The sequence below is a fragment of the Choloepus didactylus genome, chromosome 9 (genome assembly GCF_015220235.1).
Source record: "Choloepus didactylus isolate mChoDid1 chromosome 9, mChoDid1.pri, whole genome shotgun sequence".
In the NCBI taxonomy this organism is placed as follows: Eukaryota; Metazoa; Chordata; class Mammalia; order Pilosa; family Megalonychidae; genus Choloepus; species Choloepus didactylus.
Genome location: NC_051315.1, coordinates 28,518,388 through 28,545,443, shown reverse-complemented (window position 1 = coordinate 28,545,443; position 27,056 = coordinate 28,518,388). Strand labels below are relative to the sequence as shown.

Genomic DNA, 27,056 nt, shown 5'->3' with positions numbered 1-27,056 from the left:
ACACCAGAAATGGATTGGCTTTTATAAAGGGGGTTTATCTGGCTACACAGTTACAGTCTTAAGGCCACAAAGTGTCCAAGGTAACACATCAGTAATTGGGTACCTTCACTGGAGGATGGCCAATGGTGTCTGGAAAATCTCTGTTAGCTAGGAAGGCACGTGGCTGGCATCTGCTCCAAGTTGTGGTTTCAAAATGGCTTTCTCCCAGGACGTTCCTCTCTAGCAAGCTTGCTCCTCTTCAAAATGTCACTCACAGCTGCACTGAGTTCCTTCTCTTTGAGTCAGCTCATTTATATGGCTCCACTGGTCAAGACCCACCCTGAATGGGTGGGGCCATGCCTCCATGGAAATATCTCATCAGAGTTATCACCTACAGTTTGGTGGGGCACATTTCCATGCAAATCTAATCAGTACCAAAACGTCTGCCCCACAAGACTACATCAAAGATAATGGCATTTGGGGGACACAATACATTCAAACCAGCACACTCCTCCTTTGGTAGTTAAGGGACAGAGGTTGAGAGATGTTATGTGAATTGTCTGAGATTTGCCCCAAAATAGAATTCTATTAAGTTGATACAAATTAACTAAATTAATTCCTGGGCCACATGGTCTCTGTCGAGATTGCTCAACTCTGTTGTAGTGGTAAAGCAGCCACAGACAGTAAGTAAAGGAATGAGCTGGTCTGTGTACACAGAGGAAAGCTTGGGGAGTTTTCCAGAACAGTGTGCTACCCTAGCAGATCATTTTGCCCTTTGTGCATTTATTCCCCATTGTGGAATGTGCTAAGACTACCTTAGTTCATACTTGAAGCAAGACTGTAGGCGAGGCTGCTTCACCCTGATGAGTTTTAAATATCCATTATAGGTGAGTAGGGTCCTTCAATAATTTTTCTTTCTATGTCTTTTTTTCTATTAAGTTTCGTTGCAAAACTGATAAATGTATTCCCTTCTGGTGGAAATGTGACACTGTGGATGATTGTGGCGATGGGTCTGATGAACCTGATGACTGCCGTGAGTACATGGACAAATGTTGGAAAGCAGAATTTAGAAATTCTGAAATCCCAAGTGCCTGTAAAATTGAAGCTAAATCTAAAGTATTATCTTCTGATACTTTCTCAAAACTGAACTAAAAAAGATTTTATATGCCATTCTTTAAAATTACAACAAAAATTGTTGCAGTCTTATGTGTATCTCTGACAACTATTACTTTCAGAATGCCATGACCAACAATTTGTGTTCATTTCTTTCTTTCTCAAATGCTCTTATCTGCAGAATAACTACATTGCCGCATGTAATAATCAGTAAATAATCAGTGTGATTTTCACTTATATATTTAATATATTTGGTAATATATTCCCCAAACTGGAAACAAAAATGGGCAAATACTCAGAATGCCACTCAATGACTAGAATCTTACCTTTAAAGGGATTCACTTTTTCAACTTTTCTGTTAGTACTAAAATCTTGAAAATTATTTAAAAGTCAGTTATTTTCTGATAGAAATAATTATTCTGCTGATAGGTAATTTAGCATGCTCTTAGCAGCTGCTCTAAAGTTACTACCAATTATATCTAGACTTCTGACTGTGATTGACATGATTAGATACTACACTTTTTAGAAATCATTGGTAACTTTGGTGATAATGGACAACCAGCAGGCATATCCTTGATAGCCTCCTAGAGTTCATTCCGTGGGTCATTCCAATACTGTCCTGTCAAGTCAAAGATGCTTGTAGTCAATCATGGTAAGTCCCTCAACAACCCAGTAGATGGTTGCCATGATTTGGCCCTGACAATTGATTCTTAGTCTTGTACACAAGAAACACAGTGTCTTGTATTAGTGAAAACTAGCTACTTTCTGCTCAGTCTGCTAGCCAACTTTCTACCACTGAGTTGAATTACAAAGCTCTTTAAAACTTAGAGTCTCTTCATAGCTTCTCAGGTGAGCCCCCTTCTCGTCTCTCTGGCCACTTCTAGCCTCTCTGGCATCAATATCACTTAGTTCTTTGTGTGTTTGAAAGCAGGAAGTAATAGATTTAGTGAGAAAGAAAAATTTAATAAAAGTCTTTGCTTTTCTCATATTTTCTTCATGTTTCTGAAAGGTCCATTGCTCCTGGATTTTTTTTTTTAGAGACAGTTTTGTTTATATTATGAAAGACATTTATAAAGAGTTGTATCTCTGTGGGATAGGTGCACTATTTATGCCTCAAATATTCTTTTATTTTTGATGGTTGAATTAAAAAAAATTCAAAGGAACTAGAAATTAGGTGAACTTACTGAGATTTGCACATCAAAAAAAAAACAGTAATTTCCCCACAGTAAACTTCCCCACAATAAACTAAATAGAGTGATACAACTTATTTATGTAATTTATAGACATAAACAAAAACTGAAAATGTTGATTTAGTTCTCATATTAAAAAGCTGACCTTCCCTGCTCTGATTCACTAATGTATTCTCTGAGGAAATAATCACCGTAATAACATGCAAAGTCAATGGCAGTGAATGCTTTTCCTTCTAAAATATTTGCAGTGCCTTAACACCACATGTAATTTTAATTTAGACTGAAATTTCATGCTGGATCCAGACTGACATTAAAAAGTAACCACAAATTTAGTGAACTGATTTTTTTCATGTATACCTTCCTTCAGAATATATTGTAATCAAATATGACATTAGTGTCTTTTGAGGGAATACATAGAAATCTAAGAGCTTCTATATAAGCCTTATCCTGATTAGATACCAAAGATACATGTTTTTGTTGGTGGCATACTCTCTGTGCTTTTTGAGCAAATGAAATCTTTTACTTGGAGTTGATGAGTTAACAGCATTGGACATCTGTAGCCATCATACGTTATTTTGATGGTCATGGTCAGGTAGAAAATAATACACATGTGTGTTTTGTTTTTTTTTTTTTTTTTGAGTAGGTGCATCATCAAAATTTGCAAGTTCTAATAATGACTCTGACAATACCTATAGCTTCACCTGAGAAGGCAGGAATGCCTAATCACAGGGTCACATAATTACAAACTTACATAATATTATTTGCATAAGTGCAGTTAAGTGTGCCTCATCAAGAATTCTTTGGCATGGTAAGTTTGTAACTTTATTACCTATAACACTCTGATACTCCATGGACCATTCTAGAGATGCTTTGGAAAGTCGATGGGTCTCCCAATTATTTCTCAGTCACTGAAATCTCATTGACTGGTTATAACCCTTCTTGTTACAAGGGTCATTTGGGTAATAATGGGATATTAAAGGAAATAGTATATGAAGAAACAGGAAGCAGATGAAATGCAATGTTTAGAGTACTGAGAAAATTAAATGTCACATTATTTAAACATATACTGTGGCTAACAAAAGTTTTGGCATGGAAGTAAATGACATTCAAAACTTTAGATTACCTGTCCTACTTATTTCTCTGGAAGTTGAGCATGTATTAAGAACATTTTTATAAAGAACATTAAGTAACCTTTTAATTAATACTGTAATTATAAATTCATGATTTATTTCCTAAGAAAGTTTAAAATGTCATTTATTAGTGTTTAATTCACTGATTCGAACTAATAAACAGCATATTATTCATCTCAAAGTCAGTAAGTCAGTGATTAGTAACATTCATTGGGATCATCAGTCAGAAGATAAATGTTTTATTGCCAGCACTATAATTCATGGGAAGACTTCAAAATCAGATCTAGATTTGAATTCCAGGTCTGGTACTAGACAATTGTACATTCCTAGATGAGTTACTACCATTTTGATGCTAAGGCAAGAGGGTTATGATGAGAATTAAATTAGTAACTATATGTCAAAGGTCCTAGCCCAGCTTCTGATACAGAGTTGATACCCAATAGATACCACTTTATTACTATTTCCTACATAAACTCAAAGACTGTAGCAAAAAGAGAATATGTTATTATCTTGGAGTTATTTAATATAATAATCTCTGAATGTTATATAAAAATATTTAATTTGCAAAATACTGTCCTTACCAATAGTAACAAAATTAGATGAATGAAAATCAAGTAATCTGATTGAAAATGTGATAGTTAACGAAATCATTTGCTTTAAGCAGTGCTGGGGAATATATATTGAGGCCAGATGTCCTACCCATACACACCATAGGCAGTAAAGTGATAGGAGAAATGACTTTTTAAAAAATGGGATTATAACAAATTTAAAATTAAAATAAATTTTATTCTTCCATTGAGCCCCTTGTTTTAGTTTCCTAGATGCTAAAACAAATACCGTACGATGGGTTGGCTTAAACCACGGTGATTTCTTGGCTCACAGTTTTGAGGCTAGGAGAAGTCCAAAATCAGGGCATCAGCAAGATGGTGGTTTCTCCCCAAAGACTGTGGCATCTGGGGCTGGCTGCCAAAGGTCCTTTGTCCTTGGCTTTCCCATCACACGGGAATGCATGTGGTAGCACCTACTCCTTTCTCTTCTCCATTGGCTTCCAGTTTCTTTCAGCTCCCTGTGGCTTCTCTTTCTATGTTCAATTTCCTTTACTTATAAGGACCTCAGTCATGTTGGAGTAAGGCCCACTCTCATTCAGTTTGGGCACACCTTAATTAATATCACTTCAAAATTCCTGTTTACAAATGAGTTCTCACCCACAGAACTGCAGGTTGGGACCTGTTTTAATTTCCTAGCCTGCTCTAAGCAGATGCCATGAAATAGGTTGGCTTAAACTGTGGAAATTTATTAGTTTACAGTTTGAGGCTGAGGAAATGTGAAAATCAAGACGTCATCAAGGCAATGCTTCCTTCCCAGAGGCGAACAATCCTTGGCTCCTCTGCCACATGACGAGGCACATGGCAGTTCCTGCTGGTCTTTCCCTTCTCTTCCATGTTTCATTGCTTTCAACTTCTTGCTTCCATGGCTTTTTTTCTCTCTGTGTCTGAATTTCATTCTCTTATAAAGGACTCCAGTAAGAGGATTAAGTCCCATCCTGAATGAGGTGGGTCACACCTTGACTGAAGTAGCCTCATCAAAAGGTCCTACCTACAGTGGGTTCACATCCACAGGAATGGGTTAGATTTAAGATCGTGTTTTCTGGGGTGCATGCAGCTTCAAACCACCACAGGACCTGAACATATGTTTTGTGAGAGACATAATTCAATCCCCAAGGCCCCTCAATACCACTTCATTGAAACTGGGAGATAGGTTTATATTGTTAACAGTTTCTTCCTTCTTAATGCTAGTTTGTATGTAATTGAAGGCCACCTAATTTGCTCATATCTTAGCTGCACTTCTGAATAATAGGTGTGTATGTGTAAGACATTCACATTGTGCTGTAGAGTATGTTTAATATAATAAAATAATAAATATTTTTAATGTCAGGAAAGCTCTCTTTAAGAAGTCATGAGCTAAGTCTGCCAATCTCTGATACCAATATTTTTTTTCCCCTAGCTGAATTTAAATGCCAGCCAGGCCGCTTTCAGTGTGGAACTGGGCTCTGTGCTCTGCCTGCTTTCATCTGTGATGGAGAGAATGATTGTGGAGACAATTCTGATGAACTCAACTGTGGTAGGTGATTAAATGCCTGACTAAGAACATAAATCTATTTGTTAACTGATTATTTCTGTGCTGATTTAAATTCAGACACAGGTTTCAGCACAGTTTATTTTGTTCTGTCTCTTAGACACACATGTCTGTCTGTCTGGTCAGTTCAAGTGTACCAGGAACCAGAAATGTATTCCAGTAAACCTCAGATGCAATGGACAAAACGACTGTGGTGATGAGGAAGATGAAAGAGACTGCCGTAAGTCACCTCGGAATGTTCCATCTTGTCTTGCTTCTAGCTCCTGACTGAAATTTGTCTAAAAATTATTATTGGGATCCATAAAATCATACATTGCAGAAAAATATAAGAGCCATTATGGTCAAATAATTACGAATATGTACTAAATCAGATGGATTATTTAAGAAACTCTGTATAAACAATATAGAGAAAATTAAAACATGGGTTATTTTTATTGTAAAACCTACCTGGAGAGCATGAGAAATATGAAGCTACATGCATTCTCATAGGATAAGCAACAAAAATAACTGCATGGTTTTTTCATAAATTGTTTTTTGGCCCATTTTAAGTGGGTATATTAATTCACTTCTATTAATTAATTAGCTACTTTAAATCAATTCCAATCCAATTAGATAATGTTTTTCCCCATAAATACATTTTTAACTTATGATGAGAAATGCAAAATCTGGGCAAAATAACCCAGTAAAATTACTGGATAAATAACTGTAAACAATAATCCATTTAATGCATCTTAGCAGACTATGTGAAAGAATCATAGTAAAATATCTTCAATTTTATTCACCTTTAATTTCCATCTGTCAAAAATCAAATTGCATTAAGTGGAAGGCAAAACACTTTACAGTATATACACACAAGTGGGTGGGCACACTCACATGCACACAAGCACACACACAGAATCTGAACAACAGAGCACCTGTCAAATTTCAGGGTTTCTGCAGAACTGCTATCAACAATTTCTGTCTCACTGAAGTTTTGTTTCATTCCTTTGAAACTTTTATCAGTAAATTATGTGCAGTCATCCAGCAATTTGATTAAGATGGTGCATTCAGAATAAAGTCTATACCAGTTCTTTATGGCTAGCCATTTTAAAAGCTGATCCATTAAACTGAATAGGATTTGTGATGCAGTTTACAGTCTGACTGGGATGTTCACCTTTTCTCTCAAAAATTCAACACAACTTTTAGAGATTTGATTAATTCTATGCCTTTTATCTTCTCATCCACTTAATGTCTTTCAGTTTTAGTCTTTTTCTGTTTATAAACACATGAATATGCATTCTTAATTTTTATCTAGAAAAAATCATTTTGAAAGGCCCAACTTTTTAAATTTTAAAACTGGTTTCCAAATATCTAAATAAGAGATTCTTTTTTTTAAACTCTGATTTTATCAAATGTATCATTACAGAAAATTTCTCTTCTTCTTTATTTCTGCAAAAGTTGAAACTCTTCACATTTGGAGCCCTATTAAGTAAAAGATAATATGCTTTTATGGACTGCTTTATTTTTCTGTCTGTCTAATTGATTTTTAAATAAAATGTCTGTTCTTCTCCAAAGCAACATTTTAACAGGATATTTTCCTCTTAAGCTGAAAACAGCTGTTCTCCAGACTATTTCCAATGTAAAACTACCAAACACTGCATTTCCAAGCTGTGGGTCTGTGACGAGGATCCGGACTGTGCAGATGCATCAGATGAGGCCAACTGTGGTGAGTGTTTTGTGACTATGGATCTTACCTATGGATTTGTGTCATCCTCTGAGATGGCCAGCATGAAACTGATTTCAACACAATTCCAATGAAACTGAAGTCTTACAAGGGAAAGTGTTGTCACATGTTCATAAAGTCATAGCAAACTCAGGCTAGCAACTTCATAAAATGCAGAAAGGGGTAAGGAGGAAGAATAACTATTGCTTAGCATAACCCAAAACTTTTTCTAAAAGGACAGCTAAAAAAGGTAGGATAAGATTGTCATCTTTTTGTATTAGAGTGAGCACATAGTATTAGCATTTGGCAAATAGAAACAAGAAAACATTTTCTAGAATTCATTTACAGGCATGCCTTGGAGATATTACGGGTTCAGTTCCAGACAAAACAGAGCAAGTATTGCTATAAAGCAAATCACACAAATTTGGGGGTTTCCCAGTGCATATAAAAGCTACATTTACACTATACTGTAGCCTATTAAGTGTGCAATAGCATTATTTAAAAAAAAAAATTACATACCTTAATTAGAAAGATTTTATTGCTAAAGAATGCTAACCATCACGTGAGCCTTCAGCAATCTTAATATATTGCTGATGAAGGCTCTTGCCTCTATGTTGATGACTACTCATTGATCACAGCAGCAGTTGCTGAAGGTTGGGGCGACTGTGGCAATTTCTTAAAATAAGACAACAGTGAAGTTTGTTGCATCAATTGACTCTTCCTTTCATGAAAGATTTCTATGTAGCAAGCAATGCTGTTTGATAGTATTTTACCCACAGCAAACTTTGAAATTCTTTCAAAATGGGAGTCAGTCCTTTCAAACCCTGCCTCTGCTTTATGAACTAAGTTTACATGATATTCTAAACATTTCTTGTCATTTCAATATTTGCATCATCTTTACTGGGAGTAGATTCCTTCTCAAGGAGCCGTTTTCTTTGCTCTTCCATAAGAAGCAAAACCTCATCCATTAAAGATTTATCATGATATTGCAGCAATTCATTCACATCTTCAGTCTCCATATCTGTTTTAGTTTGCTTGCTATTTCCATCACAATTGCAGTTACTTCCTCTACTGAAGTCTTGTGCCCCTCAAATCATTCACGAGGGTTGTGATCAACTTCTTCCAAACTCCTGTTAATGTTAATATATTTATTTCCTCCCATGAATCATGAATGTTCTTAATGGCAGCTAGAATAGTAAATCCCTACCAGAAAGTTTTCAATTGACTTTGCCCAGATCCATCAGAGGAATCACTATCTATGGCAGCTATAACCTTATGAAATGTATTTCTTAAATAATAAGACAAAGTGGAAGTTACTCCTTGATCTATGGGCTGTAGAACAGATATTGTGTTAGCAGTCATGAAAATATTATTCATCTCTCTGTACATCTCCATCAGAACTCTTGGGTGTCCAGGTGCATTGTCATTTTTTAAAGGAATCTTTTTTTTTTTTTTTAATTTTTGCTGAGCAGTAGTTCTCAAAAATGGATTTAAAATATTCAGAAAACTAGGTTGCAAACTGATGTAGAGTCATCCACATTTTGTTGTCCCACAAGCAGAGTAGATTTAGTATTATTTTTAAGGGTCCTAGGATATTTGGAATGGTAAATGAACAAAGGCTTCAATTTAAAGTCAACATTTGCATTGGCCCCTAACAATAGAGACAGCCTGCCTTTTAAACTTTGAAGCAAGGTATGGACTTATCTTCTGTAGCTATGAAAGTCCTAGATGGCATCTTTTCCCAAAGAAGGCTGTTTCATCTACATTGAAAATTTGTTGTTTAGTGTAACCAACCTTCATCAATGATCTTAGCTAGATCTTTTGGATAACTTGCTGCAGCTTCAACATCAGCACTTGATGCTTCGTCTTGCACTTTTTGTTATGGAGATGGCTTACTTCCTTAAAACTCATGAATGAACCTCTATTAGCTTCAGACATTTTCTCTACAGCTCCCTTACCTCTCTCATAGAATTGAAGAGAGCTATGGGATTGTTCGGGATTAGGTTTTGGCTTAAGAGAATGCTGTGGCTGGTTTGATCGTCTCTACATTCCACTAAAACTTTCTCCATATGAGCAATATGGCTTCTTCACTTCCCTATCAATTATATGTTCCCTGGAGTAGCACTTTTTTTTTTCCTTCAAGAACTTTTCCATAGCACTCACAACTTGGCTAATTGTTTGGTACAAGAAGCCTAGTTTTCAGGCTGTCTCAGCTTTCAATGTGCCTTACTCGCTAAGCTTAAGCATTCCTAGCTTTTGATATAAAGCTAGAGACATGTAGCTGAGAAGTGTGTGACTCTTCTTTCCACTTGAACTCTTAGAGGCCATTGTAGAGCTATTAATTGGCTTAATTCCAATATTGTTGCCTCAGGCAATAAGGAGGTCTGCGGAGAGAAAGAGAGATGGAGTAGTAGATGGAAATTTTTAGCAGTTATCCATGTTGTGACTTTCACAGCACAAAGGACCCAAAAGAGCAGGGGAAGAGATCCTATTGTGGCTGGTCTCCTGGGAAAGCCAACTGCTCAGGTTAGGATCGGTAGATGGCAGCTCTGCATGCTTCACTTCCTGTAGGAGAGTAGAGACAAGCCTCTGCTACCCAGGGGAGGGTACCCTGCTACTGAAGGTTACCACCCTGATAAGCAGCTGAGGCTGCTTGTTCATAGTTTCATGTTTAAGTTATGGTTAGGCTGCTCCATTAGACCTAACATCTGCCCAGGACTGCAAAAATGGAAACATATTGAAACATCTGCACACAACACAAATGGTAGAGGTTGGGGATAGGCAAGAACTGGGAGATAGATGCTAGGCATGTCTGTGACTTCTGCATTGCAGGACTCGAGAGTATATTCATATTACTTTGTAATGCATTTGATTATTTTTTGAAAATGTCAGCATTGAGATATTAATGAAGAGTATTGACATGTAATTCATTTTAACATTTATTAAATATAAATTGAGACTATTTTGTAGGCAGATACACCAAACTTAGCATTTTGGGGGGAAGCAAAAAGCATTTAATCCAGTAAGTGATTAGAAAAGACAAACTTTGACCAAAATGGGATTTCCAGTCTTCATAGACAGAATTGTGATAATCTTATTCACTAGATTCCATTCTATCCTTAAATACCTCTTATGATGGAAATGAAAATAATGAAAAACCTTTAGTATCTTTGAAATTCCATTTTTTAATGAACCATACTTGTGAGGTACATGTATAATCAGTAGCAATAATAGTATTTTTAATGCAATTGTATTGAGATATATTCATACACCACATAATCCATCCAAAGTATACAATCAGTGGCTCACAGTATAATCATATATTTGTGCATTCATTGCCAAAGTCAATTTTAGAACATTTTTATTACTCCAAAATAAACAAAGAACTAAAAATACGAAAGAACACCTAAAACATCCCAAACCCCTTATCTGCCCCACCCATTATTTATATATATTTTTTGTCATCATATTATTACTCCTCTGCCCATACACTGGATAAAGGTAGTGTCAGTCACAAGGTTCCCACAGTCACACTGTCACACAATGAAAGCTATGTAGTTATACAATCATCATCAAAAATCAAGTCTACTGGATTACAGTTCAACAGATTCGGGTATTTCCTTCTAGCTATTTGAATATGCTAGAAATGTAAAGGAATATATATGTATAATGCATTAGAATAACCTCCAGAATGACCTCTCTACTCTATTTGAAATCTCAGCCAATGGAACTTTATTTTGTTTCATTTCATTTCCCCCTTTTGGTCAAGAAGGCTTTCTCAATTCCACAATGCCAAGGCCAGGCTCATCCCTGGGAGTCATGTCCCATGTTGCCAAGGAGATTTACACCCCTGAGAGTCATGTCCCATGTAGAGGGGGAGGGTAATGAGTTTATTTGCAGTGTTGACTGAGAGAGAGAGGCCACATCTGAGCAACAGAAGAGATTTCTGGGGGTAATCTTAGGCATAATTATAAGTAGGCTTAGCTTCTCCTTTGCAGGAATAAGTTCCATAAGGGTAAGCCCCAAGATTGGGGGCTTTACTTATTAAATTGGGAGTCCCTAAAGCTTGCTAGAATATCAGAATTCCCCAGGTGGAGAAGTTTAACATTTCGACATTTTTCCCCAGTCTCTCAAGAGAACTTTGCATGTATATATATGTTTTTTATTTTCTGCCTAAAATAATGTGGGATGTATCAGGGTATTACATTAACCTGTTCAGAGTTACAAGATCTCATTCCCTATTCTAAATTCTGTGTAACTATGTTGTTTAAATAAGCTGACCATACAAGTTAAATTAGATAGTGTTCTACAGAGAATATAAATTTTGAACCTTATAAACATCTCTTAAATAACAGTTAAAACTCAGGAATAGATGTGAATGCTGTAAGAGCTCACAATCTAGGAACCTTTACAGTAAGCCTCATTAAATATTCTGTATTCCTGCATTGTTGATTGCCCATTATCTGTCCACGTTCTATCCCCTGATAACATATACTCTTGAATTCAATTCTCAACATTTGCTCTTTATAGTTAGTTTATATTAGTGGAGCTTTACAATATTTGTCCTTTCATTTCTGGCTTATTTCACTCAATATAATGTCCTCAACATTCATTCACCTAGTTGCACGCTTCACAACTTCATTCAATTTGCCCCTCCAATTACCTTTGTATGTACCCTTAGGCCACCTCCATCCATTGCAAATCATGAATAATGCTGCCATAAATACCAGGGTGCAAATGCCTATTTGTGTCCCTTCTTTCACTTCTTCCAAGTATATACCAAATAATGGGGCTGGAGGATCATGTGGCAAGCTGATACTTGGCCCCCTATGGAACCACCACACTGCCCTCCAGAGGGGCTGCCCCGTTCTACTTCCTTACCAACAGTGAATAGGTGTATCTCTCCACATTTTCTCCAGCACTTGCATCTTTTGGTTTATTTTTTAAACAGTTTTATTCACACACCATGCAATCCATCCTTAGTTAACAATCAATGGCTCCTGGTATAATCAAATGGTTGTTCCTTTACCACCACAATCTATGTGAGAACATTTCCACTTCTTCCACAAAGAAAGAAGAGGAAAAAAAAAAAAAGAATAAAGAATAAAAAAAAAATTAAAAAGGAGAAACAGCAACAACAACAAGAATCCCATACCCCTCCCTTATATCCTCCTCTATTGACAAATAGCATGTTTTTCCTAATACTGTTTGGCATATAACTGAATCTTCAGAACACGCAACCAATACAGTGTATTGGAGTTTCATAAAAATACAATTTACCACTTTGCAGAATCAGTCTTCATAATCAGTTCACAAGGCCTTAAACTGAATTTCTCAGGCTAGTTTTTATAGTATGGCCCTCCTGACATCTTGATTTTGGACTTCTAGCCTCCAGAACTATGTGACAATAAATTTCTGTTGCTTAAAGCCACCAAGTGTATGGTAATTTGTTATGGCAATCTGAGGAGCCAGATACACAAGTCCTGGTGAGACTTTGGATATACATTTTAAAAATTAAATGACCTACATAATTTACCATATTATTAAACCTAGTTTTGAGATAGCTAAATTTGTGAATCTATAAAATCTACATTTGGTACATTTGGATTTACAGTCATAAATATTTTTAAATCATCTTTTAGCTCTATTCCTATGTAAGTGAAGACTGAAATCTATGCTAACATGGTCGTCATGGGAAAATAGTTGCAACTTTGTTTTGTCAATTGTTAATACTTCTTATACAATTCCTTCTTCTTTTTCTTTTTCTTTACACATACTCCATATCCAGTGAACATACACTCTTTTTTTCCTCCCTCCTGTCATAGATGGTAACCTGATAACCTCTAATCTACTTTTGGTCTCCACAGATTTGCTATTTCTGCTATCTCTTATAAGTAACATCCTGCAATATTTGTCCTTGCAGGTCTTGCTTATTTCACTGAGCATAATCTTTTCAAGTTCCTTTCCTGTTGCAGCATGTCTCAGAACTTCATTCTTTCTTATGATCAAATAATATTCCATTATGTGTATGAAACACTTTTGTTTATCCATTCATTTGTTGATAGACAGTTGGGTTTTTTCCACCTTTTGGCTATTATGACTAATGCTATCTGTTTTCACTGATTTTGGCTATAACAATGGTCTAGAGCTTTGTATCCCAGAAAAATACATTCTTAAACTTGATCTATTCCTGTGAGCCCATTGGAAGTAAGACATTTTGATGAGGTTACTTCAATTAAAGTACGACCCAACTCAACCAGGATGGGTCTTATTCCTATTACTGGAGTCCTTTATAAGTGGAATGAAATTAAGACAGATAGACAGAAAGCCAAGGGAAGCAAGAAGCTGAAGTCAGTGGAACCCAGAAGAGGAGGGGGCTAAAAGAGTCTTCCATTTGCATTGCCGTGTGACAGAGGAGCCCAGAAGCAAGAATCACTGACAGCTAGCCTCAGAATGCCAGTCTTCAGGAAAAAAGCATTGCTTTGATGACCCCTTGATTTTGACTTTCTCCTAGCCTCAAAACTGTGACCTAAGAAATTTTTACTGTTCATGCCAACCCATTGCATGGTATTTGCTTGAGCAGCCAAGGAATTCTAAACAGTTTATGCATAGAAGTAGAATTGCTGGGTCATGTGGTAATTGTATAGTTAACTTTTTGAGGAATCACCATATGCTTTCCACAGTGACTGTACATTTTACAGTCCCACAAAAAAGCAGTCAAGTTCCAATTTCTCCATATCCTCTCCAACACTTGCTATTTTCTGTGTTTTTGATAATAGCTATCCTTGTGTGTATGTGAAGTGGTATCTCATTGTGGTTTTGATTTGCTTTTCACTAACAGCTAATGATGTTGAGCATCCTTTCATATAGTTATGGACCATTTGTATATCTTCTTTGGAAAAATGACTATTCAAGTTTTTACCCATATTTCTAAAATTGCTTCTTTCTGCTTGAATTTGTTTATTGATTCTTTCCTCACTATTTTCTCAAAGAAAAAATAACTTTAAATATATATATACACACAATATAAATATATACCATATAATTTTGTAACTATACCATAATACCATAAAGTAAATAAATAAATACATGTATTTATATTTTATTAGATTATAGATGTTGACTATTCTTATTAAGCTTTTTAACAATTTATTATAGTATTGGACGAACACAATATTTGAATGCCTGACCAAAATAAATAGACTACTCCAATCCAATGCCAGTATTTTCCATTCACGATTTCAATTTCAAAAAGTTGTCACCTTCTGCCTGCCATTTTCAACATTAGAGACTAAGTGAGGATTGAGGTATTTGACAGATCTGTACTAGATTCATACTTCTGCTTTGTAAAAGTACTTTAAAGTTTGCTACAATTTTACTCTTCTAGATTCTCTACAGAATCTATATCTTTTGTTAGGTTTCCTCTCTCCAGTTTGTAGTTTGGCTTTGGTTGCCTTGATGCCTATTAAACATTCCATCTTTTACTCAGTTGTTACTCTCTCTGGACTCTCCTGGACAGCTCTACACTTGCAACCTAGCTCTCTAGAATCTGTCTCTTTTTCTGTCACTTGGTTCCTCTCTGCATTCTCACATTCTGCTTTTCCCATATCCCTTTACCTTATCTAGAATTCTGTGTCATCAAAGAGAATCTTGTTTCAAAGGCAATTTGGCTTCATTTGCTGCTTTTGAGCAGTCTTTGTTTATAACCCACTGTTTGACTAATTATCTTTAATTAATTTTCTAGCTATAATCACATCAGTCCAGTCTTGTGAGGGGAATTGGAACTTTCCTACCGTAGCCTTACTGTCCACAGCTGGGTTTTCCAGCATGATACTGAGCACATTCAAACCAAAGGAATATAAAAACTGATATTTTTATTTTACCTCAAATGTCTGACAAGGAGATTTGAATCAGACTACTCAAGCTTAGGAAATAGGCTCTTAATTTTACGTTAAAATGTATATTATGAGGTAAAATATTTCTAAAACATACAGCCTTGTTCAGAAAGTTTCACAGTAAGTACTTGTATAACTTTTAATACATTTTTAACATTTGGATTAAATCTTTTAAAATTTTTAATCTTTATTTTAACAGCTTAAGCCCACCTCTATCCTTTCCCGTCTATTCCTTCCAGCATTCCTGAAATGGTTAGGTATTGTTCTTATTTATTTTACAAATGTTTACTATATAAGTATGTGTCCATTAATATGCATTTAATACTATATAGGATTTTAAAGTTTACATAAATGGTATCATATTCCTTATATTATTTTGAAGCTGAACCTTTTTTAGTATTTTAGTGTATTAATATGCATACCACAAATTATTAACTCATTTCTCTACTGACAGTTATTTTTACATTACATTTATTAAACATTCATTTGTGAATCAAGCACAAAACATTGCATGCAACCTGTGCAGTAAACATGATGAAGTCTCAGTTCCCTATCCGTTTAGGGGTTATAATCAACTCCTTGAAAGAAAGTTTATTTCATGCCGATGTGACAACATCCCAAGGCAGGATCTACTAATCCTCCAGTCAGTATAAACCTAAATTATACTTAGGATGGAGAGCCTGGTTAAGTCATGTTATTTGAATTTAGTTACTTTTGTTATTTTCAAAAGTTTTATTAACTTATACTTTACATAACATTTAGCAAAACTTAGTTCCAAGATTTCAAGATAATCTGGGGGTGGGGTAGTTCTGTGGTTATAGATGTGGTTATAGATGGTTATAAAGCATGATGTACTAAATTCCACATTTTGGAAAACAATACCCACTTACAAGTATTTAGTTAAGGCATCTGTTTATTGTTTTAATCAGTACTTCCTGAATTTAAATATAGATAAATTTATTTATTTGATTTGCATACAAATTGTATGAACATCCTCAAGTGCCACTACCCTGCTATGTGACTGGTTGTGTGTGTGTGTGTGTGTGTGTGTGTGTGTGTGTGTGTTATTATTGTTGCTGTTTTGTTGGGGGAGGCTGCTGTGAGTCAGATTTTAAATTTTCTAGCACATGGTATTACAGTATCTCTCTTCTTAAATATTTAGAGGTGTGGGATTATGTGTCTTCACGCCAGCATGAGAAGGATGAAAGACCTCCTGTCCACACATTCACTAGAACCTCATCAGTTTCTGCTGAAAGGTTGGTCTGATGCACAACCTATACTGCTGACTACTGTGGAGTGCTGGCATCATCACTCAATGCTTGAATGTAGGCTTACGTCCCATCTCCAACTGTCCCTTCATGGTGCTCTGCAACTTAATCTTAAATTCCTGCAGAAACATGGAGCCTCTTTGGCCAAGACCCTCACTGAGGCACATGGTTCTGCAAGTCTCTTAGGTCTTGTGAGGAGCCAGGACTGCCATCCCATGTGTTTCTATCTAGCTACCACCACTCTTGATGTCACAGAATCACTCCTGAGATTCGTTGAATATGGCCATGCACCCAATATTAGGTTTTTCTCCTAGAGGATTGGCATGTCCCCAAGATAATCCAGATCAGTATGATACTAGGCTTCTCAGTGTTCTTGGGTTATCCCATATCGATATGAATTTTACCCCTATATCTTCAGGATATAGACAGCTGAACTCTCCAGTCAACTTTCCTTTCTGTTTTCCTTCTCATAATCTCTAGGGATATAGAAATGTACTCTCTACTTTCTCTGCATTCCTGAAAGAAACTGCTATATCATAGCTTACTCATTGTTGAGGTTTCACTTGCCTAGTTACTCCTTTCCCTGACAAAACAGGGAATGCAATATAATTTTTGATGGAGAGAAATGGAAACCAAAATGTTTAATATTTTCCAAATTTTTAAGTCTGTAGTATTCTGGCCCAGACCGAGTTCATGCAGAGCATGGGCTTGGACTTCTGTGAGACCAAAAAAACACAACAGGCACAGAAGCAGACATGGGTTTATTGGGACTGACAAATAGAAGTTCTCTGGTGCCAGCCGTCTGGATGTTTAGTGATCCACAAGGGATGGGGGAGTACAAGGAGGAGTATATGATTTTAGAACAAAGACATTCAATGTAGCATGAGGACATCGGGTCTCTAGTGTAATCATTAAAGGAACCTAAACCTGATGTTCTACTAAGATTAGTGTTTAAGACTTAGATATAATCAATGCTGTTTTACATCTGTGGTGATATTCTACCCCTTCCAGGGAGATGTATACTTTCTTGACCTTTGTCATTGGCCAAAGCAGGTTTGTTACGGGCTGTTTAGGAGGGCTCATGAAGCCTGGGCTGCCATGTATAGTTACTTGAAATAAGATGATTTGTAAAATAGCACTTAATAACATCTTAAGGAATTGTTCTTTCTCAGAGTATACTTTGGAACTACTGCCTAACATGTAGGTGCCACAGCAGTTTGTGTGATTGATGCCTAGACAAATAATAAAATATTTTTTTCTAAATTTGCAGCTTTATATTGCTACTTTAAAAACAAAATGTATACCATGCCATAATCATATTTTTAATAGAAGCTGTAATGAAAATAATAATGTAACTTCTGGTATATGGGGAAACTTTTGAAGTAGTTGTAAGGAAAATAAATGTATTTTTAAAATACTTGATAATGAGGGAAACTTCATTTCTATGGGTAAAGAAGCTTCTGTTAATTCAGTAAGATTTATTTTTATGCTACTATTATATTACTGAATTGTATGGTAAAAATTTTAATGTACCAATGTTGTGCTCTCTTTCATCTATTTGTTGGCTGTGCAAAATTCAATCTTTTATCCATTATCTGTCAGTGACTTAGCTTTGCGCATGTGAGTGTATCTGTGGGTGTGTGGTTGTGAGCTACTTTTGCATAGAAATATTTTGATTCCAATAAAGCTATTACAGGAGAGCCTGGCAGTATGAATGGAATCAGGAAATTGTCTTCTAGCTTTTATGAGAAGAAGTAATGGATGACCTACATGTGAATCATTAAAGAGTCTAACTGGAGCACATTTGGTCTTTTTATAACTTGCCTTCACTGAGTTTCATGCACTGACTTCTATACGAAAAGGATGTGTGATTATTTGGTGACATTTTATTTTTTTCTCTTAACAATAAGAGGAAACTGTGAGATTTAAATTTTGTTGCACAAAGCTTAAAAGCAGCCAGTACCCTGAGTCAGGAAGCATGCCAAATATTTTATACTCTGGAGCAATCTGTAATAACATGAGAGGAAATAGCTTTTTGCCCACTGAGGTTTAAAATTGAGTTTATAAAGGAGGGAAACTACTTATTTGTTTTAATAAGAGAGTTGGGTAGGTACCAGTTGATTTTGTTTTTAGGAAATTGAGTAAAGAATTTATTTAGCATTCTGTTCTATTTTTGTTTGCAAAACTTCTTGTTGGTCATATGCTTCCCTCATCTTTCTCCAAGTATAGTTGATTCTCTAAAAATACAAAACAACATGCACACACATATGCACACACCAGTTGCAAATTTATAGTAGTGCTTGGGAAAAATAAGAATTAAAGACTTTATAGAAAACACAAAATGTGTGAGAAAAGTAGTACTTTTAAAAATTGGCCTAACTTTGGAAGAGAAACGTGTGTATGCTTTAGTTTATTAGATTCTGTGTAAGACTCATGCAGGCCAGTGATTTCCTTAGAGAATTTTCTATCATTTGTATTTTCAGGTGCTATTCAGTTTTGCTTAGTGACATCTTTATATGATTTTGCTGTATTGAGTGAATGAAAATAAACAGAAGGAAAAATTTTAATAATTTTTCTAACAACAACACCTGGTAATGCATCTATGCACAGAAAATATGATTGTCCATCCCTTTAAAAAATACTAGATTTGTGCTTATATATTAAAATCAGTTTGAGGAGCCAAATGATGTCAGATTTTGCTTACAAAAAACCCTGATCCATTTTCAGCCATTAACATTTTGGTACATAACGGAGTAAAGAGAACAAAAGACCTGTTGCAGAATTGTTACTCTACCATTTCATAGCGTATATGATCTATGTGTATGTTGTACGGACGATGATTTCGATGGCCATACTCCTGCTCCAATCAGTCTTGGATTTATTGCCTAGGATGTGAGACCTCTTGGCTAGATTTTTAATATCATTAGGCCACTACTCATATATGCTTCCTTGATTAGAGATGATGTATTAAGTAAAGGAGGTGTAGGGAGAATTGATATAAGATTTAGTTTGAGATAAAGGACTCTTCCTACCTCTTGCTGGGTTACAGATGTCAGGGTAAATTATTATTTTTGTTGCCCTTTGAAATATTAACCTACTAATTAATATTTCCACTCCTCTAATCCAAAAATCTTGAGAGAGATTATAAAAGTGATATTCACAGAAATTCCCCATGTGGCATTTCCTTTGACCTAAAGCAGAGATGGCTTGAGAAATATTATTCAAAGGCCAGAGAAATTAAGAAAAGGTCTAACCTGTGAGTTGAGGTTTCACACTCCTATTAAACATATTATCCATATGATTGCAACACTTTCCTTCACATGTCTATGTTCCAAGGCAGAGACACACACCCGATATATAAATTATAAAAAATTAATGAACACCTACTGAAAATATTAAGTAAGCCATATATATAACTCAAGGAATTCAGAGAAGTCTAATAATGGTTTTGAAAACTTACCACAGGCTAGGCCTGTGGTAAGCATTTTATATGGATTATATCAATTAATCCTCACAATCCTATGAAGGATTTTACTGTAATTATTACTCTTTTGCAGGTAAGGAGTTGAGGCTCAGAGAGGGTAGGCAATATTCTCATGGTCACCAAGAAAGAAAGTGGATGAGCAGATATTTGAATCCATGGTATCTGGCTGCAGAATCCATACTCCTAACCATTTCTCAGTATAGTTTTCTTGCCCTGCCAGAGTTTTCAATAAGGCAAGGAAATAAGACCCAGATAAAAATGATCCCAAACAAAATGCAATAGGTAAATGGTGTCTGAGAAGTTTAATTTCCAATGCCTATTTAAAAAAAATGTTGACACAGTCACTAAGAGTGAGGGACTAAATGTGGGAGTGGCAATGCTTTTTATGTAGAAAACATAAAAGAAATAATGAAACAACTACATGCCACTGTGTTTTTTATCATCATTTTCCAGTGACAATTACAAACATAGTCAGTGATTTAAAAAATTAAAACAAAAACAAAAAAACCTTCCTGCAAGGACAGACCACTGGTTACCATCAAAACTGAATATCTAGTGACTATCATAAAGGAAATAGTAAAAATAAGTACAATGAAAATAAACAATGTTAATAAATTCTAGTTTGGCACTTAATTCTAGTTTGACACTAGCCTGTCAAAATCCAGTTCTCTCTTTGCTGAAAGGAGAGATTAGTGAGTGTCAGAGAATCGTTTCTTCATGATCAAACTTGATATATCATAAAGCAACTAGGAAGAATGAAAGAGAACGGAACAGGGCAGAGCTTCCTGCTCAAATCAGTGTGATGTGAAACCATGTTCCTGCACTATCTGAGTTATCTGCTATGAGATCCACAGTCTTCTACCTTGCCAGCTATGCCACTCACATTACACTTTTGACAACACTGTCCTCCTTGATGTTAAGTATCACAACAACAAATAAATAGTAAAGGGAATTCAGTTCCCCTAATGTGCCAAGATTATCTGGGTTTATACTATATTTCAACATTGCCACTTTGTTGGATGGCCTTTGTTGTTGTTCAGTATTGCAGATTAATTGTGCTCATGAATTTCCTACCGCTAGGTCACCATTTTTATTATTTTGTGCAAATAATGTCAGCCATGTTACATCCTGAATCCACAGACATATTGAATCATGACATGTAAACTAAGTTGTTAAAGTTAGCAGGCCTAAATATATTCCGTTAGATAATGTGTACTCAACCATTCTGTTTCTGTGAGTAGCTCTATAGGATGTTTTCATTATATGCAATTTAAAAATAAATAAATAATATGGATATGCATAAAAATACTCAACTTTCCTTCCAACCTTGATAGAAATTGTAAATATTAATCTGTGAGCTTTTTCCTAATTAGTTTTTAGAATAAGTATGTGCTTTAGTCTGGAAAAACTTTCATGTAATTTTGAGTGAGACAAAAATATCTGTACCAAATTATCTCTTTCAAGGGTCCCCTCCTCACTCATCCCTTCTCCCTTTCCTATTCTTGATTATAGAATCCTAGTTCTTGCTAAAGAATTACATGACTAACATATACTCAACTTTCTTCAATATAGACTAAAGCATGCTAGTCTTACATTACAGCATTCTGTTAGGTTGAACCCCTCCAGAACAGAAATAACATCTTATTCATTCTAGAACATGGTAGATATTGAGTAAACACTTATTTACTATTTGAATAAAAGTACATGGATATGGTTTTTGTTTTTTAGATTGTATTTTTCTCCTTGCTGAAGCATTTCTAGTGATATTGATGATACTATGTCTCTCATGATATAAATATTTTATTGTATTGTTTTGCAGGTAAATGGACAAAGGTTTTTGTTGCATTCCTTAATAATATAATCTCTGGATTGTTGTATTGATGTATTTTTTGGGGGACTGGCTTTAGATATAAGTATTTTCAAGGAAAGGAGGCATTTCTGTTCTCTAACTTTTTGTACTCCATCACTCATTTAGGAAGTTGTAATAATGCCTTTTTTAAATAGTGTCTGCCTTGTGCTTTTACTCAAAAGTTTCTCCAAGTCTTAATAATTCTGGGCTCTATTAATAGAGATAATCAATTCTAGAATTATTGTTGCTGTTAACAATTTTGGATGAATAAATTATTATTAAATAGATTAAAATATGAGTGGCTATTAAGAAGAGAATAAATGTTCTTCTTAATATTACTTATTTCCAGTAAGCTTTCAAAAACTTTACCATATAGAAGTGAAGATTATTAATATTAACACTGTTCTTGGTTCCAATTTATTGACAGCTTTAATAACAAGAAAGAATTCTTTTTTCTTTTTCTTATTTTTATGAAACTTAATAATTGACCACTGAGCTTGAATTGTCTAGATTCCTTTTTAGAACACATAGTTAAGTCTTGGCACTAGCAGTTATATTTGTTGGCACTTTAAAACAAATGTGAGAAATTAATGTGCTAAAAATTTCTGGTTTAGAATAACTGAACCAAGAATAATTACATGTGACTATTGCCTGAGGGTATGATGATCATCAAAGCACTATCACTGAGGTGGGGCAGAAATAAAGTCAACCTTAAATTCCAGAACTTATTTTTCGTGCTATTCGGTTTCACTGCTGGAATTTACAGCTTGCTGATAGTGCAAAATTACCCATCCGCTCTGTTGCATTTTTTGACCCAATGCTGTGATTCACTAATTTTCAGCATCTTACTCACAGACGAAAAGTGTTCACTATTCATGTTGCTGAATTAACATGGAATGCATTTCTAAACCACGATATAAGACAGAGCTAAAAATGTAAAGTCTATTCATTTCCATCTATAGTACATATACTGCTTAATGTTCTGGAATCTTAGTGTGGAAAAGGGTCATGATAAGTCATCTGTGAAGGTCAGGTCACACTAAGCAAACAAACAAACAAAACACCTTTAAGTCTAGATAAAATCCTCATGCGATAAATTAAGGCTGCTTTCTCCCTTTTAATCTTCTCTAGGAGAAATTGTGAATAACCTGCCATTATCCTTCGTGTAAAAGTCCTGTGTTTAAGGACTCCCAAATTAAATTCTTTCACAACCTCCTTCAAGCAAAATAATTCCATTTTCTTTAATCTCTTTACATGGGTTATATTTTCCATTCTGTTAATCAGCTTTACATCTCTCCCCTGAAACCTTCCCGAGTTTTATGCTTTGGTTATGATCTATGGAACTGCATGCAACATTTTTAGTGAGAGTTTAATAAAATGTGCTGACTATTTCACCATTCTTCATTGTTGTATGCCTGCTTTTGTATTCTACTTTTTTTTATTTTTATTACTAAAAGCAAATAGAACCATGTGGTCACACTTGATATGTGACCAACTTTATAGCCTCCACAATTTTAAAGATTTTGTATATACTCTGAAAGAATTTTAGTTATATGTATTTATATACTTCTTCTGTTGCTTTTTTAAAGGATCTAATACAGTCTATTGTCTCCCTTGCCATATAAGTTCAAGGAAAGCTGATTCCAAATATCATCTATTCTCCCCATATATACTCAGTACCAAGTACAGAATCTGTTATAAATATTTGAGAAATGAATAAAGGAGGGAAATAAAAGAAACCAGAGGCTTTACTTGGTTCAGCCAAATACAAGACATTCCCCTCCCCCATTAAAGGTTAGACTTTGAGGCACTAGTTTCCTTTCTTTAAGTTCACATATTGGTTATTTTATTTCTGTAATTACTACCTGCCCTCTTTGTCAATTCAATTCCCTACTCAATGGTAGAGAAAATTGACTTCAATTGTAAGGTAGTTTTCAACATATACAACCACTGACATATCCTCTCAAACCTTTACAATGAAGAAAAGAAAGTGAGCTATAGCAGAACACCGAGCAGTTTTGTGAAAAGTGTCTGTAAGCTCTGGATTCACTAGGAACAGAGCACTATTCTTTTTGTAAAAAATTTTTTTCTTTTTTATTAGAGCAGTTGTAGGCTTACAGAAAAATCACTCAGAAGGTACAGATTTCCCATATACCACCCCCCAATGCAGTTTTCCCTATTATTAACATTTTGCCATAGCATGGTACCTTTATTACAATTGATTAATCAATATTATTATAATGTATGATTAACTATACCCTATAGTTTACAGTAGGGTTCACTCTTCATATTGTGCTGTTTTATGGGTTTTTAAAAAATTTATTCTAGGAACATATATACAAACTAAAATTTCCCCTTTAACCATTTGCAAGTACATATTTCAGATATGTTAATTAAATTCACATTGTTGTGCTATCACTACCATTCATTACCATAACTTGTCCATCACCTCAAAGGGAAACACTACTAATTAAGCATTGCCTCACCATTTCCCACCACCAACCCTGCTCCAAGTAACCAGTCTTCAAGTTTCTGACTCTAAATTTGCATATTCTAATTACTTTATAAATATGAGATATATGGAAGTTGTTCTTTTCTGTCTCAGTTCACTCAACCTGATGTCTTCAAGGTTCATTCATGTTGTAACATGTATCAAAACTTCGTATCTTTTTTATGGCTGTATAATATTCAATAATATGTATATACCACATTTTGTTAATCCATTCTTCCTCTGATGGATATTGGGTTGCTTCCATCTTTTTGTGGTTGAGAATAATGCCACTCTGAACACTGGTGTGCAAGCATCTAAGTCTCCACTTTCAATACTTTGGGGTGTATACATAGAAGTGAGATTTGTAGGTCATACAGTAATTCTATACTTAATATTCTGAAGAAACACCAAATTGTTTTACTGTGGCTGCACCATTTTGCATTCCCTCCGACATTGTACAAGTATTCCTATTTCTCCACATCCTTGCCAACACTTGTTATGTTCCTTTTCTTAATTGTAGCTAGACTAGTGGGTTTGAAGCAGTTTCTCAATGTGGTTTTGATTTTCATTTCCCTAATGACTACTGATGTAGAGCATATTTTCATGTGCTTTTTGGCCATATGCCTAATTCTTGAGTGAAATGTCTTTTAGAGTCTTTTGTCCATTTTTAATTTGGTTGTTGGTGATTGCTTTTTTAACTTTGTTTAATTGACTAGGTGTAGGTTTACAGAAAAATCATGCAGTAAGTACAGAATTCCCATATCCCTCCTCACAGTTTTCTCTATGATTAACATGTTGCATTAGTGTGGTTCCTTTGTTAAGTTTGATGAAACATTATTATTTTATACTATTAACTTGTCCATAGTTTACATTAGTATTCAGTGTTTGTGTTGTAGAGTTTTATGTTATTTTTTTAAAATGTTTATTCTAGTAACATATGTCAAATTAAGTTTCCCCTTTTACCTACATTCAAATATAGAATTCAGTGGTATTAATTACATTCACAACATTGTATTACCGTCAATATCATTTATTTCTTAAACTTTTCCATCACCCCAGACAGAAACTCTGTACCAGTTAACCATTAACTCCCCATTCCCTACCTCCACTGAGGACCCTGGTAACCTGGATTCTAGTTTCTGGCTCTGTTAATCTGTATATTCTAATTATTTCATATAATTGAGATCATATAATGGTTGTCCTTTTGTATCTGGTTTATTTCATGCCACATGATGTTTTCAAAGTTCATGCATGTTGTAGCATGCATCAAAGCTTCACTCTTTTTTACAGCTGAATAATGGTCCATTGTATTTATATACAATTTATCAGTTCATATATTGGTGGACACTTGAGTTGCTGCCATTTTTTTTGGCAACTGTGAATAATGCCACTGTGGACGTCAGTGAGCAAATATCTGTTTGTGTCCCTGCTACAAATTCTTTGGGTTATATACTCAGAAGTGGGATCACCAGGTCAAATGGTAATTCTATACTTAGCTCTCTGAGGAAATGTCCAACTGTTTTCCACAGTGACTGCACCATTTTGTATTCTGATTAACAATGAAAGAGTGTTCCTATTTCTCAACATCCTCTCTAACACTATTATTTTCTTTTTAATTTTTTAAGTAGATATTCTGTGTGTGAAATGATATGATTATCATTTGACACCAATGATATGAAATTACACCAATGGTATGATTACATGATTTGGGTGTAAAGTCTAATAAACCATGCCCTAACACAAGGTCCTCAAGTTACTTCCCCATGTTTTCTTCTAGGAATTTTTAGTTTTGGTTCTTATATTTAAGTCTTTGATCCATTTTGAGTTATTTTGGTATATGGTGTGAGGTAGGGGTCCACCTTCATTCTTTTGAATATGGATATACAGATTTCCCAGCATCATGTGCTGAAGAGACAATTCTATCCCAATTGATTGGATTTGGTTCCCTTGTGAAAAACCAATTGATCATAGATGTGAAGATTTATTTCTGAACTCTAAATTTGGTCTATGTATCTGCCCTTGTGATGTAATATGCTGGTTTTTGATTACTTTAGCTTTATAATAAGTTTTAAAATTGGATAGTGTTGGTCCTACAAATTTGTTCTTCTTTTTCAAGATAGTTTTGGCTATTCTGGGCCTTTTATCTTTCCATACAAATTTGATGACAAGATTTTCCATTTCTGCAAAGAAGCCTATTAAATTTTGATTGGGATTGCTTTGAATATTTGCTTTGGGCAGAATTGGCCTCTTATTAATATTTAGTCTTCCAATCCATAAATACAGAATGTCCTTATTTTTCTATAGACCTTCTTTAATTACTTTCAGGAATATTTTCTAGTTTTCCATGTCCAAGTCCTTTACATTCTTAGTTAAATTTATATCTAGATACGTGATTCTTTTTGTTGTTATTTTAAATGGAATATTTTTCCTGATTTCTTTTTCAGATTGTTCATTAGTAGTTTTTAAGGATACTACTGATTTTTACATGTTAATGTTGTACCCTCCCCCTTTGTTAAATTTTTTTATTAGCTCTGGTAGATTTGTTGTATATTTTGGGGATTTTCTATGTATAGAGTCATGGCATCTGGCAATAGGGAAAGTTTTGCTTCTTCCTTTCCAATTGGATTTTTTTTTTAAACTTCTTTTACTTGCCATATTGCTTTGGATAAAATTTCAATACAATGTGAAATAACAGTGGTATCAGTGGACATCCTTGTATTGTTCCTGATGTTAAGGGGAAAGCTTTAAGTCTTTCAGCATTGACTATGATCTTAGCCTTGGGTTTCCATATATGCCATTTATCATAATGAAAAAGTTTC

At 34.9% G+C, this 27,056-nt stretch overlaps 1 protein-coding gene across 5 annotated transcripts in view; it reads left to right on the top strand.

Annotated features, from left to right (window-relative positions):
* The window catches only part of LRP1B (LDL receptor related protein 1B), a 1,893,223-nt gene that overhangs the window by 1,668,139 nt on the left and 198,028 nt on the right, over window positions 1-27,056 (top strand). For all 5 annotated transcript variants that reach the window (XM_037849262.1, XM_037849261.1, XM_037849260.1 and 2 more), the window contains 4 exons: window positions 919-1,012; window positions 5,417-5,533; window positions 5,649-5,768; window positions 7,134-7,253. In XM_037849262.1, the coding sequence (XP_037705190.1) occupies window positions 919-1,012; window positions 5,417-5,533; window positions 5,649-5,768; window positions 7,134-7,253 (451 nt within the window). The remainder of the gene's footprint in view (window positions 1-918; window positions 1,013-5,416; window positions 5,534-5,648; window positions 5,769-7,133; window positions 7,254-27,056) is intronic.